General features: G+C 40.3%; 1 protein-coding gene and 1 long non-coding RNA gene across 8 annotated transcripts in view; one reads left to right on the forward strand and one right to left on the reverse strand.

Moving 5' to 3' along the window:
• Positions 1-47: 47 nt before the first annotated feature.
• The window catches only part of LOC102513692 (proton-coupled amino acid transporter 2), a 62,682-nt gene continuing 45,162 nt past the window's right edge, over positions 48-17,567 (reverse strand). For all 7 annotated transcript variants that reach the window (XM_032477135.1, XM_032477137.1, XM_032477141.1 and 4 more), the window contains 6 exons: positions 14,551-14,635; positions 11,831-12,049; positions 10,374-10,472; positions 5,680-5,846; positions 3,473-3,642; positions 48-455 (listed from right to left, as the gene is read on the reverse strand). In XM_032477135.1, coding sequence (XP_032333026.1) covers positions 187-455; positions 3,473-3,642; positions 5,680-5,846; positions 10,374-10,472; positions 11,831-12,049; positions 14,551-14,635 — 1,009 coding nt within the window. In that variant the 3' untranslated portion in view covers positions 48-186. The remainder of the gene's footprint in view (positions 456-3,472; positions 3,643-5,679; positions 5,847-10,373; positions 10,473-11,830; positions 12,050-14,550; positions 14,636-17,567) is intronic.
• Positions 7,647-16,320, forward strand: LOC116662782. The gene is made up of 3 exons (XR_004318831.1): positions 7,647-7,728; positions 10,962-10,964; positions 16,307-16,320. It is a non-coding gene; the product is annotated as an uncharacterized LOC116662782 (long non-coding RNA).

The following is a 17,567-nucleotide window of genomic DNA, read 5'->3' on the forward strand; positions in this document are numbered from 1 at the left end:
GAGGTGGAAGAAAAGAAAAAAGTTAAAAAATTACCATCTAGACGTTGTAGCTGGTGAGTCTGTGCTTGTTTCATTGTGGCTTAGCCCAGAGAAAGGTAAAACAGCAAAATACATATAAATGCATATAAAAGAGATTTATATCATTAAAAGTCAGGTGCTGGTGGGTAAGAAGCAGTGCCATTTTCACTAAGTAAAAGTGGTGGAGTTGGGAAAGGTGAGAAAATGTTCTGACTGGATCAGCTCGTCCAGGGCCTGGTAGGTACCCATCACAAAGCCCACGAAGCCCAGGATGCTGATCAGGGCGTCCTTGATGATAGTGAGGAGGCTCATACCCTCTGAGTAGTAGGTGACAATCTCCAGGAGGGGCGGGATGATGAGGGCCAGGGCACTGCTGCTCACGGAGCCCACCAGGGAGAGAACCAGGTCCAGGCGGGGGACGAGGATGGCCAAGATGCCTGCAGGAGATGATACAGGATAGATGGATCTTTCCAGGCTTAGCCAAAGTTTTAAAGTTTGTTTTAAAAATCCTTTTCTTAAAACATAAACCAGATGTTTCTCATATATTCAATTACATAAAGAAAAAGTCAAAACTCCCATAATACCCTCAATCACATTCACTGGATTTATGCATTAAAATTTTGTTGCGTCTCCTTTAAATCATTTTTCAAATAATTATTTTTCAAATATATACATTCATATTGTTGGGAGGAAAAACTTTCTCTCCACTCATTTAGGTTCAGTGATCTGGGGGCCTGAGAATTTGACAATAGAAGATTAACAAGAAGAAAGACAACGTTTTTTAAGAGCTAGGAAGCCTTCAAAGAATTGGGTCCCCAAACAAAGATAGGGGTTTATATACCCACTTCATAAGGGGAACTGGATCAGGGAGAAATAGCTTCCATGAAAGAACAAGTAAAAGGTATGACATTCTCTGATAGTTTATTTAAGTAAGTACTCAGTCTGTGATGATGGTTAGTCTCCTTTCTGGCTGAAAACCTCCCAGAAAGGGGATTTATGGTGCCTGTATTTTTCAGAAGTTCTTGCTGAATTCAGCAAAGGAAGTTTAGATTAAGCTTTTTCCTCTGCTGTGGCTACTAGCTCTAATGTTTTTAGCTTAAAATAATTTTTATGCCAGAGAGGTGCATTTCAAATCTCTACATGTTCAATGATTAAGCTATTACTTAATAAATAACACTAAATAACAGTGCTGGGAACTGTCCCAGCTGTTTGGAAATATCAATGTCCAAAACAGACAAAAAAACTCTCCTGCCTTTGTGGAGCTAATATTTTAATAATTAACATGAATACAAACACCTCTTTCCTGCAAACAATTAGAATGTGAAATTATTTATAGGAGAGAGAGGTCTTCAGTTGGAATAAGATCAGAGTCTCTTTAAAGGAGTATCTTCTCCAGGTTTCACATACATGTCAGAAAACATCTAACAAAGAAACACTAAAACCCAAAGATTTTGAAATTATATACATATACATATATTTTTTTAGTAGGATGTTTTATAGGCCTGGGCTTTTACATTTAAAAAAATTAATTTTTGCTTCAAAGGTTCCTAGACCCAACAGGTAATATATATCTATACTTTTAAAAAATTTTATTTTATTGAGTTATAGTCAGTTTACAATGTTGTGTAAATTTCCAGTGTAGAGCACAATTTTTCAGTTATACATGAACATACATATACTAATTGTCGCATTCTTTTTCACTGTGAGCTACCACAAGATCTTGTATACGTTTCCTTGTGCTATACAGTATAATCTTGTTTATCTATTCTATATATACCTGTCAGTATCTACAAATTTCAAACTCCCTGTCTGTCCCTTCCCACTTCCCTCTTCGCTGGCAACCACAAGTTTGTATTCTATGTCTATGAGTCTGTTTCTGTTTTGTATTTATGTTCATTTGTCTTTACATTTTTAATTTTACTCATTGGACAAACTTCCTGGTTATCAAGAAAGCCCAGAAGCCTCCCCCAAGTCTCCTGTGATAGAGTGTGGTATAACAGAACAAAGTAGAGCTGGAAGGCAGGATTCTGGCCTCTCTTTGTGTGGTCTTGTTAAGTCTCCAACCCTTTCTCAGTTTGTTTCCTAATCTGCCAAATGGCGACAGTATTGATCTTTTTAGGTATCATGGTTCATACTGCAAATGGTGTTAATTTTACATGAGTTAATTCATGTAAAGCACTTAGAAAAGTTATCTTTATTATTGCTTCAGTTTATTTACTCATATGTACTGGCTGGGGCAATGCATGCAAAAGGAATGCATGCCTAAGGAACTGTTATCTTCTTATTTGGGGAAAATTAATTGATCCTCTGGAGTCTCTAATATTCTGAATGATAGTACCCTTGCTTCCTAGGGCAAATTGGGAATGAATGACTTCAAAGGAAGAAAATCAGTGTCCCATGACTTATATGGGCTGGTTTAGCAGAGCAAGAATCACATTTAAAGGAACTTTAGGCACAATTAGACCATGCCACGCACAATGCAGGAATCTCTATCATCTTTGCCCCTGCTAAAATACTAGCAGAAAGAGGTACCCTGGATCATAGGGCCTGGAGCACAGGGAGGGCTGCTGAGGGGATGAGTGGAGCCAGCCGATGCCAGCAGGTGAACATGGGCCCATTGTGGGGCAAGGAGCTCCACTTGACTGTTGCCAATGGAGAACTGCCAAATCATTTTATTTTTCTTCCAAAACATTAGAAATTTGCATTTGTACCTGAGCTCTTCCACGTTTTTAATGTTGGCCCAAATTTATACAACGCTGTGAGGGTGAAACAATACACCTCTGCTGCCAAACTAGACTCACTAGCTGCCATTTTCAATCTCTGTCCTGGAGGTGAAGGGTCTGGACTTAGATGACTTGGGTTCAAATTCCATCTCTGGCACTTCCTGCCCAATTACTTGTCACTCCCTGCTTCAGTTTTCTCATTTATAAAGTAGGGTTTATCATGGTACTACCTCATAAGAGCTCCTGCAAGGACTGAATAAAATACTATGAAATATGGGGGTGGGGAGGGTATAGCTCAGTGGCAGAGCACGTGCTTAGCATGCATGAGGTCCTGGGTTTGATCCCCTGTACCTCCATTAAATAAATAAGTAAATAAATAAATAAGCCTAATTACTGCCCTCCCCCCAAAACAAAAAATTACTATGGAATATGGAATAGAAAGAGTTTAGCACAGTGACCGGCACACAGTAAGTGTTAACATAAAAGTCAGTTATTATGATTATTATTTGATAAGCTGTCACTCCCTCAAGCTGGACACCAGTAAATCTGTCTAATTAGGAACATGTAAAAATTAGGTTGTTCCTGAAGCTTAAATGAGTTACTACTTGTAAGGCCTTAGGACAGTCCCTAAAATACAGTTGGTACTCATTCAATGCTGGTTCATCTACCATATTTCAGATTCCTGACAGCCCTCAGGAAAAGAGCAACATGGTGCTCTGCCTTCTACTCACATGTCAGGCAGGCCATGACGAGGCGGATGGACAAGTCCAGAGGCAGTGCCCAGCGCTGTGACACCTTGGAGATGGCAAAGGGAATAATGATTTCTGCAGGGACGTAGAACTGCAGGGAATAGGTGCACAGGATGCCAATGATGTAGAGGAGCTTGACCGACTGGTACAGCCTGCAGGACAAACCAGAGCAATACTCTCTTAAGGCCAATGTGCTCTGACACCAGCCCTTCTTGGACATTAAACTCTGACCTTGGAACAGTCCCTTGGGTCAATGTTTCCTTGTCTAAAAATGATGGGGAAGGACCTTCTAAGAGCCAAGAGGGAGTCACAGCAGAGCATGCAGTGGAAATAGAGTGAAGCACCATAGATTCAAATGGCACAGTTGAGAGGGTCATCTCTAAATAAAAAAAAATTCAGGCATGGAGATATCAATCTATCTATATCTATATCCATTTATCTATCTATCTATCTATCTATCTCAATATATCACCTTTACAAATCATTATCACCTGATGCTGAATTTTAGATTTTAGGAAAGAGAGGCTCAGGCCAGGTATCTTGCTCAGGGAGGCACAAGTGGTAAGTGGTGAAAACCAAAAAACCTGGATGTAAAAGATCTCATCCCTTGAGATCTCTGTCTGTCCTTAGGAATTCTCTGGATCCCCCAAAGCTCTTGGCACATAGCAGGCCTTCAACAAATGCTTCTAGTAGGTTGAAAGAATGAAGAATCCTGAATCCTTGGGGGAAGAGGTGGTCTACAAATAGGGATTGTGTGGGGAATGGGGGTAAAAGGAAAGGCAGAGTTATTTGCAGGTCCTCAGATTACGGGCAGAGAGAGCATCTGACGGGGGATGTTGAGTTTTATCTATAATGTTTTGACCTATGGAGATACGGCTTTTTTCCTTTAGCCCACTAATGTGGTAGATGTATCTGCCATGTTTAATAAACTTGTATGTCTGTGTCTGTGTGTATATTTAGCCCATATCTTAAAAAGACTAACATCCACATTTCTGTGTTTCTTGCTCACACTAGTTCTGAGGCCTGGAACACCCTCTCTACTCCATTTCCATCTGTGCAAACCCCACCTGTTTTTTGAAATTCCCATCTTTTGATCAAGCACTACATGCCAGATGCTTTTAGACATACTCAGCTTAATCCATATGATAACTCTTCTTTATAGATGAGGAAGCCAAGGGTCAGATTGGTTAAGTAAATCACACATGACCACGAGCTAAGAGTTGGTACAACTGAGACCTGGATCCAGAGGAGCTATAGTTGTCCTGGTTTGGGTAGAGTTGTTTTGTTGGACAAGAAGATTCCCTGTTGCCCCATTCTGATGAACTTTCTGTCCTTGGAAGTCCCCAAGGTCTCTCTGCTATTCTGGAAGGTTTCCTTTTCTGTTCTGTGTCACACTTGTGTACATACACTATCCCTTCCCCATTCCCGTTGGATCATGAGCTGAGGAAGTTAGTGAAGCTCAAAATCATAGTCTACTCACATCAGCATCCTCCACACCCCATGTATCTAGACTAGCAGCTGCATGTAACTGGGATGCAGTACATGCTTGATGAATGACATTGATCAGTTTGGGAAAGGAGCCCCATTTAGATAAACTAAGCCTCCAAGTGACCCTTAAAAAGATAGGCATCCTGTAATTAATGACATACCTCAGTATGTAAGAAAGTGCTGCACAATGTGATAAGAGTTTGTGTGTCTTTAAAAATGGCACTGTTGAAGTCTGGGTCAGCAAAGTGCTGCAGTGAATTCAGTCATTTGAACATAAAAATTTTACAGATTCTAATGGTCTTCCCCAATTGGTTCTTGTTTTACTACTTTTTCATCCTAGCTACTCTGCAAGACTTGTTAACAGCCTTAGTAAATGTAACGGGAGCCACCCACCGGCTCCTCTTGTCTCTTGCCCTCTTTCCATGCCCCTTCTCTCCTTAGATGACCAAGGCCTCACTTCTCCCCTCTCTTCCTAAATCAGGTCCTTCCTCATGCTCAGCTATCAAGGCCTCTCTCAACATGGGAGGCTGTTGGTGAAGGAGCTCCATGGACAGAGAATCCAGAGCCCAGGTTTCCAGTGACAGCTCTGCTGCTCCCTGTGGACCTCAGTTTGCCATCTGTGGAGGGGAGGGGAAAGTGACCTACGTGTTCCCATTTCTACCAGCCCAGAGTCCCCACTGCCTGAGGGCCCATGGAGTTACCAGCAGTTGGGCAGGTTAAGGGTTATGCTGGCCTTGATGTCATTTCTGAACCTCAGGTAGCCTAGAGTCCCGATGCTGATGTACAAGGCAGTAATGATGGACATCCCCAAAGACAGGATGACTGGGAAGCGGCGGGCATCCTTCATCTTGTTTTCCAGGGGCAGAACCTGCAGAAATATCACTATGTAAGAAAAGAGGAGAATGAGGAATAGGAGCATAAAGAAGAAAGGCATGCCACTTCTGGGTATATTCACAAAAGGATTGGAAGCAGACATTTGCATAGGTATTTGTACACCTATGTTCATAGCAGCATTATTCACAGTAGCCAAAAGTTGGAAGCAACCCAAGCGTCCACTGATGGAGCAATGCATAAACAAAAAGTAGTTCATACATACAATGGAATATTATTCAGCCTTTAAAAAGAAGGAAATTCTGACACATGCTAGAAGACATTAAGCTAAGTGAAATAAGCCAACCACAAAATGACAGATACTGTGTGATTCCACTTATATGAGGTCCCTGGAGTAGTCAAGTTCACAGAGTCAGAAAGTAGATTGGTGGTTTCCATGGGCTGGCAGAAAGGAGAAGTGGGGAGTTATTGTTTAATGGGTACACAGTTTCAGTTTTGAAAGATAAAAAAAGATGGATGGTGATGATGGTTGCATAACAATGTGAATGTACTTAGTGTCAATGAACTGTACACTTAGAAATGGTTAAGACGGTAAATTTATGTTAGGTATATTTTAATCCTTTTTTTGTCCAATAAGCACCTCCCCTTCCTCTCCATGCAACTGGAAGACACTTGAGGGGAGTGCGTGTCAGGGTCATGGCTGAGCCTTTCCACTTTCTTCTGGGTTAGGTGCATGTTCCTAATTGTAGCAGGTGCTCAGGAAAGTGTCCAAGGGATTAAGTGGGGAGCAGACAATCCAACCTGAGCTTTTCTACCCTGCCTTACATTTTTGCTGCATAAATTCTCCAAGCTAAAAAGGATCTTTTCACAAGGCCATATCATAGTAAGTAGATGACTTCCCCTGCCCCCAGTCAATCAAAGAGATAAATGGCCATTCACATAGAGTGGGAAGGTCTCTGGACTGGGACCATCTCCCAGCTGGTGACCCAATTCAAGACCTCTTCCCTCCCTGGGGTTAGGCTTCTTTTCTGTAAAACTGGAGACTGGGATAGAAGGTTTCTAAAGATAATCTGAACTGTAATACTAATAATCATTAGCAGATAGTAGATGTTCTACAAATATTTATTGAACATGTATTATCATCATTTTATAGTTGAAGAATTAGAGTTCAGAGATTAGCCTGTGGCTAAAGTAAGATTCTGGCACATTCTGCCTCCAAAGCCATCTGCTCAACCACTGTACTCTTCTTTTTGCCATGACTGTCCAAAATTCTAAATATAAAGTGCTTCTAGTTCTGTTCAGATGATGTAAGCACACTGCATCATATCTCCCACACTGATTAAAACTAAAAGCCCTGGACAGAAAACATAAAGCAACTATACATGGGCTCTGAAAAGTGTATAATAGAAGGTGAATTGCTCAAAACCAGTAAAAATGGCCATTATGGTAGTGAATTTCTTGATTTTTTCTCTTCCTATGTCTCCCAGTTAGACTGAAGGGGAGCCCAAATTCTGGAACTATGTAGTGGATGCAGACAGGGAAAACTCAAAGAGAAACCTCTTTTCTGGTTAGAGGACCTAAAATAGAGGACCCTGTGGGACAGACAGCATGGAGAGAATCCCTAATATTTTTCTTCCTTTTTTTTTTACTCTCCAGGCCATACTCCCAAGGCAAGTCTCAGTCCAAAGCAACAATCTGCTGTTATTAGTGACTGTGGTGGTTACACAGGCACCTAAAAATCTGAGGCAAACTCCTCTCAGAGCAGAGGAACAGGTAAAGGGGGCTTTGGGAATCCAGAGTGTGAGGGGAATCAGGACTTGCTACATAATTTGTGGGACCCAGTGCAAAATGACAATACAGAGCCTCTTGATCAAAGATTAGGAATTTCAAGATAATGAAAGCAGAGCATTAAACCAACTGTGGGATCCTTCTAAAGGCCCTAGATGGCCACACAGGTTGCAAGTCCAGGGAGCTGTCCTGGGTGGAATCCCTATTACTTTCTTCCCTTTTTTCTCTCAGTGCTTAACCCTAGAGTTAGGTCCAGTCACAAGAAGTGTGTAACAGTGTATGGAGGATAAAACTCTGGCTTTGTAGCCAGAAGACCAGAAAAAGAAACCACTGGGTGAGTGTGCAGGAAAACTTGGAAAGGAGAGAGCCAGACAAAGTGATCCCCTAAATCTATGGATGAAGTCCTGGGCTCAGCCCTGAGGTGCACATGAACTGATGTGAAGCACCAAAGCAAAGGCTTTGACAGCTAACCTATTGTGGTGACCACCATCTACATCCAAGACTGGTCCCTGGGTAGTACATTAGCAAGGTGGAGCCAAACACCACTTCAAAGTCATTTTGGTATTCATGAAAGGACAGACACATTGATTGATGAATCAGAAATAGGGAGCTCAGAGACTGACCCATACTTGTATATCAACTAGCTTTTTACAAAGATGCAAAGGTAATTCAATGGAGAATAGGTAGTCTTTTCAACAAATAAGGCTGGAATAACTGGGCATTCTTAAAAAATTGAACTTTAACCTATGAACACTTTTACTAATTAACTCAGAATGGATCATAGATCTAAATGTACAATGAAAACAATAAAACATTTAGAAGAAAATATATGAGGAAAATCTTTGTGACTTTGGATTAGGCAAAGTGTTTTAGATAAAGCAGGATCCACAAATGAAAAATTTTCATATGTTGAACTTGATCAAAATTAAAGCCTTTTCTTTGTGAAAGACACTGTAAAGAGAAGGAAAAGGTAAGTTACAGACCAGAGAAAATATCTACAAATTACATATATAATAAAGAGTTTGCTTTTGGAATGTATAAAGAATTTTTAAAACTCAGCAATAAAAGACAGTAACTCAGTTTTTAAAAAATTTGCAAAAGATTTGAAAGACACTACACCAAAGATGATATACAGATGTCAAATAAGCCCATAAAGAGATGCTCAAAATCGTTGGTAACTAGTAAAATGCTAATTAAATCACAAATACCACCACCCTTAGCAGAAGGCTAAAATTAAAAAAAACTGAAAATACATACAAGAACTAGCGAAGATGCAAAGCAACTCTAATGCTCATACATTTGGTGGCAATGCAAAATGGTACAGCCATTCTGGAAACTTGTTTGGCAATTTCTTATAAAGCTAAACACATTAACATGTGACCTAACAAACCTACTCCTAGAGAAATGAAAACATCTGTTCACACAAAACTCTGTACACAAATGCTTACAGCAGTATTACTCATAAACGTCAGAACCTAGAAACAGCCTAAATGTCCTTTAACAGGTGAATGGATAAACAAGTGGTGGTGTTGCCCATACAGTGGGTGCTCAGCGGTGGAAAGCAACTAGCTCCTGATGCATGCAGCCACGTGGACGACCTTACATGCAGCTGAGTGAAAGAAGCCAGGCTTAAAAAGTTACATACTGTATGATCCCATGTGGATGACATTCTGGAAAAGATAAGACAATAGAGACAGAGAACAGAAGGTGGATGCCAGGGGTTAGTGGGAGATGGGGGGAAGCTGACTACAAAGTGGGCAGCACAAGGGAGCATTCTGTGGTGAGGGAATTATTCTGCGTCCTGACTGTGGTGCACTGATGATTCTATGCATTTCTCAAAACTTACAGAAATGTGCACCAAAAAAATGAACTGTACTGTATACAAATTAGAAGTAAACTTTGAAATAGAGGTATATAGAGGTATACAGAGGTCAAGAGGTACAAACTTCCAGTTGCAAAATAAATGAGTCACTGCACAAAATAAATGAACAGTATGGGGAACATAGTAAAAAACTATGTGATATCTTTGTATCGTGACGTATCATACCTAGACTTACCCTGTGATCATTTTGAAATGTATAGAAATACTGAATCACTGTGTTGTGATTCACAGGAACTAACATAGTGCTGTAGGTGAATTATAAATATAATTAACAATGCTGTATGTTACATATGAAACTTAAGTAAATCCGAAGAGTTCTCATCACAAGGAAAAATATTTTTTTCTGTTTCTTTAATTTTGTGTCTATATGAGATGATCCATGTTCACCAAACTTTTTGCGATAATCATTTCATGATGTAAGTCAAATCATTATGCTGTATACCTTAAACTTATACAATGCTACATGTTAATAATATTTCAATAAAACTGGAAGAAAAAGAGTATACACACAGCACCTATCCTTCCTACGTGTGGAAGTAGAGACTATACAATTATCCATTGTAAACAGACTGTACTTTTCAGTGTAAAACTCCTTTGTTTCATCAAATCCTATAATTTAAATTGTATACCTCCATTTATCTTGATTTTAAAAAATTAGGAAACATATGTTGATATGAGGATAAATGTTTAATAAATGTATTGGGGCAAGAATGAAACTGTCTCCTGACTGCCTCTCTGTTGTGTGTAACCTACTTTTCTCCTGCTGGTGACAACTGGCCCAAGTGATGTCAGAGGTTATTTCTCCTGTGTGGTCACAGTAACTCAGAGCTCCCAGCTCCTGCTCAGAAGGCCACCCACAGCACCTGGGAAAGTCTACCCCAATTCAAACCTTACCACGCCAATGCTTTCAAATGAAAAAATGGCTGTTCCAAAAAAGAGAGCGTAGGTCTTCCAATTTGCTACCAGTGGCAACTGGCTGGGGTCTGGAATTCCCTGTGGGGAGAGAAATGCAGTAAGACCTTTACTCTCCAAGTATGTTTGCTCCTTTAAGGGGGGAGTATTCTGAGAGTACATCTGAATTTTAAGTAATTGAATGTCAAGAAATTCAGAACATTTCAAAAGGAAGTAGGCAGCAATCAAAGTTGATTTTAACACTACACAACACCAAAGAGCCAGAGGGAAGAAAGATCAAGGTATTGTCCAAGTACTGAAGGATCAGTATCTCATGGAGAGAGTTTGGTTCATCAGAATCCTCCAGAAGAAAATCTTACACACCACAGGTGAGTACCAGCCTAACATGCCCAAGAACACTTCAAATGTACCACTGGTTATGGGTGCTGGAAGTTACTGTGACTACAGTTACAGTGATATTCTAGGGCCCAAAGTAATTAGTGAAATATGAAAGTGCTCTTTCTTCAATGAGCTACAAATTGAAAGGAAAAAAGTGTGTTGAATAAATATTTTATGTACCCTGTGACCTAGGATGTAAAAATGGCAGAACCATTTCTCTAATTAAGTAATCTCTGGAATAGTCCAAAAGTAAATCAGAGGTAGCTATCTCATTAGAAAATTCAGTTTTGTAGAATCCATCAATATTGCCTTAAGGAGTATAAGACTTATCTGTAGTTATCCTAAAATATTTGACTAATTTGTTATTTTTACTAAATTCCATGGACTCTATAACTTTTTCCCTCTGTGACTTCTCAAAGAGAAAAACATCTGAAAGGTTCTAGGTATGCCAAGGATCTTCAGGGTTTATGTTTCTATGTAGTCTTACCCATTATAAAATAAAAATTAGAAAGAATAGAAAAGTAGGAAATTGAGGGAAAATCAATATCCGTAACTCAACTTGAAAGATGTAATTTATATCATGATAGATTTGCTTGTGGTCTTTCAAGATTCTATTTATACCTCTGTGACTAAATACTAGTTTTTTTTTTTCCTCTTGAGTTCCTTAGGGGTAATTTTGAAATTACCTGGAATTGTAGCCTCGAGTTTGTAAGACTAACTCAGCAAGATATCACTGTGGTAGAAGATGCTGTTTTTCATCTACCTTTTGCTGTTTTCCAACCATTACAGGAATGGTCTATAGTTCACCAATCAAGATGTTTCCCTTGCAAAGCATATTTTTTTTCTAAAACCAGGATTTGACAGGAAATGAGTATTGGAGAAGCAACACGAAAGAGGAGATATCTAGAACGTACAGAGACATCTTTGTGGAAGGAAGGCAACCATAAAATGGGTACTAGGCTGAAGAGTGAAGTGGACACTCACTGGCCCCAGATGTCACTCTATTATATATATAAAAGCCTCTGCCCACTGGAGGAGTCAGGTGTGTGGTGTGCACTAACCTGGGTGATGTACTGGATGATGATGATTAAGCTGACCAGCATGCTGATGTTGGCCAACAGGGAGAAGATGGTCAGGATCCTGAGGTTCCGAACGAGGGCCAGCAGCATCAGGAAGGGCAGGAAGGTGAGCATGTAGAGTCGTGAATCCATGGTGGGCATCAGGATCACTGTCACGTTGTCATGGCAGTTGCTGGTGGTGCCATTAACTGCTTCCACTACCTGAGGAAGGAACAGGGAAAAGCAAGGGGAAAAGTCAGTGAATCTTCTGGCTACCTGATTAGTTCAGTGCCTGGCCCAAAATCAAACTCAAAGAACTGGCATGTCTCACAATGAGTTAGGGTGACTTTAGGACTTCTTATTGTAAATCTTCTGCACCATTCTTTCTCAAAAGAGGATAGACATTTTTCTCTGTCATTCTGGAAGTTAGCCAATATTCTTCCACTAAACTTATTTTTCTACTTGAGTTCTACAGAGTCTGTTCCTTTTGCTTTTAACTGAAAAAGTCCACCACTTACTATTTCTTAACTGCACCAAAACTGACCTTTTGAGTGAGAGAACTCTTCTTGTGAGGACTGGACCATTCATTGCAGGACATTTAGCATTCCTGGATGCCACCCAATAGAAGCTATTAGCATCCTCTGGTCATCGTGACAAACAAGGAACACCCCACTGCACACTGTACAAACACCCCCTTGGCAAAGTGAGTGTTGGGGGAATGGTACCACCCTCCTTTGGAATCAGCATGACTTAACTGATGCAGTCTCATTGTACAAGCAACACAATCTACTACAGAACAATTACAGAGTTAGGCAAGAAGAAAATGTTAAAGCAATGATAATCTCAATATCCATGGGTAGCCATGGTAATGCCTTGTGATATATTCATCTGTACATTTTCTGTGTATGCAATGCCACAAATTACATGTAGTATACACATCCCTCTTTATTTTACAAAACTGCAATCATAGCATACACTTTTATTTTGAAATCTCCCTTTCACTTAACTACACACCTGGATACCTAAATGAATCATTAAGTTTTGTTTTTCTCTGATTCCTCCCTACAGTAGGGAAAACTACTTGGAACATTAGCCAGGCATTCAAGGCCCTCTATAAATAGGCCCATTCAACTGTGAAGGCTCTTCCTTTCCCAAGGCCCACACCTTCCACACCTTCTACAATCACTTGTATTGTCTCTACTGAGCAAGCCCCACACATTCTTGCCTCTAGGCGTTCACTCCTCCCTTCTCCCACCTTGGCTGCCACCACTTCTTCCCTAACCTGCCCTTCAATGCCCAGCTCAGATGCATCTCCTTAAGGGAGCCTTCTCTTGCTCCAATGATCTTTCCTGCTTCCACACATTTCTGCCCCCTAGTTCACAATTAAGCACCCCCAGCCTCAAGGTGTTAGAGGTGTCCTGACCCAGCACCAAAATATTATATTGATAGTTAACTTTTCATATGTTTTAAAGCACATCCCACTTAGTCCTCAGACTCCTTGAGACATGCTTACCTTGTCTCTAGACAGATGACTGATAAAATTCTGTCTATATCATTGATTTCCAAGCAGCAATCTGGCAGGTAAGAGCCTTTAAATCAAACCCTTGACCCAGTAATTTTACTTTAAAATATATACACATGAATATAAGGAATAAAAGAATGTACAAAGACTTATGTAAATTATAGTAAAAAAAAAAACAAAGGGAAACAAAGAAAATATCCAATCATAGAACACTGAAGTCATCTGCGTGATGGAAAATTATGAAATTATTAAAAACTACACTAAAAATGTAAGGACACTGAAAAATGATAATCAAAACAATAACCATGAGTGGTTGGATTAAAAATAATTTTGTTTTGTTTTGAGACGACATATAACATAGTGTTTAAGAACTTAAGCTGCGATGTTGAAAAGCCTGTGTTTTTAATCTTTGCTCTGTGTCGTTATTAATATACATTATAGAGTTCACAACATCAGTTTTCTCATCTGCAAATTGAGAATAACCACAGTATCTATTCTGATATGGCCATGAAGAGAATTAAATGAGGGAAAGCTTATAAAACGCTCAGTACTGTACCTGATGCTTAATAGAAGCTAACTCTAAATGCTTATTGTTTTTTTTCCTTCTTTCTAATTTCTTTTTTTTATATTTCCAATTTTCTGGTATTACTAAAAGCAAAACAAACAAACAAAAAAACCTCTAAAGAATCTAAAGAATAGGTTTTTTTAAGCTTATTGACTGACAAAGAATAGCTTCTGTTATTACCCATATTATTTTGCTCAGATTGCTACAAGATAACTATTGTGGTAGGTCAAAAGAACTTCTTGGGGACAAAAACTGTTAAATCATAGAGCTTAAGCACCTAAAGGTAGATAAAGATGACCCACAGGTTAGGTATCATCCAAAAAGGCCTATATCAGTTTGAGAAGAGTTAAAGATGATTAAGTTCCAAGGCAGGATGACAGACAAAATCCAAGGTTTCCTCCAGCTCAATTTTAAAAACCAATCTTGAGGACAGGTCCAGTTTTAGAGACAAAACTTGGACAAAGGGTGCTGCGGAAAAACTAACCATTTACAGAAATCTGCAGATGTGTGAACTGGGGGAAGCCTGGGTTCTTTGATAACATCTGGTTAACCTCTTTCTTTGTATGATGAGGACACTAGGGCCCAAAGAGAAGAAGCCATGTCCTTTTCCCTCCCTTCTTCTCTAGAAGATTCTACCTGTTTTAAATTATCGGCCAGAAACACAATGTACACGCAGCAGAAGCCCAGCTGGGTGACTATGAGAAAGAAGCTCACGATATGCCTGAAAGAAAGGAGAGAGAGAGAAAGAAAACTTGTTATAAAAAGAGTAGGCTTGTCATTTCCATTTCTGTTCCCAGGGGTTGGTGACCCTCTACCAGCACCCTTGGTCCTGCCACCACAGTCAACAATGGAGCAGTAAGAAGGGAGGTAACAGTAGTTCTTTAAAAGCACATGTTTCTCAACCACCCTCACACTCTCAGCTCAGCAAGTGGTAAAATTCATCGTCAGGAATCTTGCTCCACACCTGGCTCCGTGTTGAATACTAACTGATGTAAGGCAATAGGCCCAATGTTTTTTATTAGCTATAATTAACATTAAAATTTTTTTCCTATCATGTGCCAGACACCATACTAGGCACTGAGGACACACAGACAAGTAACACTGTCTTTCCTCTAGTGGTTTAGAGACTAGTGGATGAGATGGATAAAAAATAATATGGCAATAAGGACCATGGTAAAGGGGCATTTTACCTGAATTATAGAGCAGACAGCCTTCTTAGAAAAACCCATACCGGGGCAGAAGTCCCTCAGGAATATGAAGAGAGAGAGAGAGAGAGAGAGAGAGAGAGAAAGAGAGAAGAGGAATAAAGGGGAGGAGGAGATGGCAAGGAAGTGGTGAGGAAAGAACATTTCAGCAGAGGGATTAGGCAGATTTCTCTAGCTGCCATGTGAAGAATCCACTGTAGGGGGCAAGACGGAGGATGGGAAGACTGGATAGGAGATTCTTACAATAATGGAGGTGAAATATGGCAGCCACCCAGACAAAGACATGGCCATTAGAATGAGAGAAATAAAACTATTTTAAGAGATGCTAGGGAGCTAGAGCTTACAGAACCTGGTGACCACGTACGTCAAGGGGAAGGGGAAAGGAAATGACCTAAAGTGATTGACAGGTTTTTGGCTTGGACAACAAAATGAACTGGGAAATCAGAGGGAAGAACAGGTTTTAGGGGAAGGGAAAGAAATGACACATTCAGTACCTGAATTGTTGAGCCTGAGGTTCCTACAGGGGACATTCAGGAGACAACCATATATTAATGCTCTGGAACTGCTGAATTGTTAGTAATAGATAAAGCCTTGAAAAGGCAGATCAGTGTTGGAAAGTATGCAGAGTGAGAAGGTTTCAAATCCTAGAGAACGGCAACACTTACAGGGAGGATAGAAACAAAGAAGACTTCAAAGTAATAGCCAGAGAGGTAAAAGGGAAACTAGGGTGAAAAAGGATTTAACAGAAGCCAAGTGAAGAGCTAATGTTTGAAGAAAAGAATAGTCAATCGTACCTACTGCTGCTGAGAGGTTCTCTAGGGCAAAGAAGGAGGTCTTTTAAGGTGCTGGTGGAAAGAACGTCAGTAGAAGTATAGGACAGGAAAGCCAGGTGACCCATGAAAGAGGTGTGAATGGCGTCTATGGAAGTAAAGTCAGAAGATGGGCCATTCCTTCATGAAGCTGGAGTGTGAGCTCCAGTCTTGAAGGTGCCCATTTTGTTCATAGTTGTGAGCCCACTGCCTAAAGTACTTCCTGTCATGTAGGTATTCAGTAGGTATTTGTTGAATAACCAGATAATGAATATGAGATAGGATGGTAGCTAAAGGAAGGTATGAGGTCCAGGAAGGTTTATTAATTTATTTTATTATTTTTAAGATGGAGATACATGAACACATTTTAATGTTGAGAGGAAGAGCACACGGTTCAAAAAAGAAGTTCAAGTCACAGAAGAGCAGATAATTAGCAAAGCAAAGTCTCTAAATAGAGCAGGAAAAATCCACTTTATATGCCCAACAATGGGTAGAAGGATTTGAGGGGTTGTGACAGACAAAAGCTTGGGTCACACAATTGGGAAAATACTGGTAATCATCCCATAGCCTTCCTAGTCTGCTCATAGGTTGAATTTATTAGCTCAGTAAGTGAATGGGCTTTGGGTCAAGAGAGGTGCCAGACCCATGATGCTCATGGGCAGGACACACCTCAGGTGGTGCAGTTCGGGGTATCACAGTTCAAGAAAGACTTTGATAATCTAGAGGTGCTCAGAAAGGAGTAGACAGACGGGGAGGGGACAGGTCTGAAAACAAAGACAAAAGAGTAGATTTAGTCCCAAGTTCATCAACAGCTCTGAAAGCGAAAAGGTGGGAGTTGCAGGAGGAAGACTTCAGCTCACCAAAGGGTGCTTAATGTCATGGTCTTCTTCTCTCTTTATTCTCACTATATACTCTCTCCCTAAAAGACCTCTTCTGTCCCCTGGCCTCATAGCTGACTTCAATTCTGTCTCCTGCCTGAAGATACGCTCAAGCCTATATATATACAACTACCCATTTGACATCTCTACTTGAATATCCAAAACAGAAGTCATCAGATATCTGAGTCAACCTTGACTCCTTTGTTTTCCCACAACCATGGGATCCAAATTATGATCAAATTCACTTTTCTCCATTGTCACTGCCACCAGCTTGGACCTAGCCATCATTACCACCTGCCTGGACCTTGTCAACAGCCTCCTCATGGGTCTGACTAAATCTATTCTTGCTTCCTTACAATCTATTCTCTTTACAGAAGCCAGACAGATCTTTAGACAATGCAACTATAACTAAAACAGGAAAGCCTCTGATTAAAAGCCTCCAATGGTTTCCTGGTTGTTTTTAAGAAAAGAAAAAAACCTTGAAGAGAGTCTAAAATGTGCAGCTTGGCTGGGCCCCTGAATCTTTCTTCAGCATCATCTCCCTGACTATCTGCCCTCAAGTGACTGGTCCTCCTGTACCCTGAAACCGTCACGTACTCCCTCCTGCTTCGGGACCTTCACATCTTGCTCTTCCTCCTGGGAGGCCCTTTAGGCTCCTGCATTCCCCTAGGTAATTCCTCATTCCTAAGACTGCCTTCCTTCGGAACTCACCTTAACTGTTCCACCCTAGGAAGCCTACCTGAACCCACGCACATCTCCTT

Source organism: Camelus ferus, chromosome 3, assembly GCF_009834535.1.
Source record: "Camelus ferus isolate YT-003-E chromosome 3, BCGSAC_Cfer_1.0, whole genome shotgun sequence".
Classification (NCBI taxonomy): Eukaryota; Metazoa; Chordata; class Mammalia; order Artiodactyla; family Camelidae; genus Camelus; species Camelus ferus.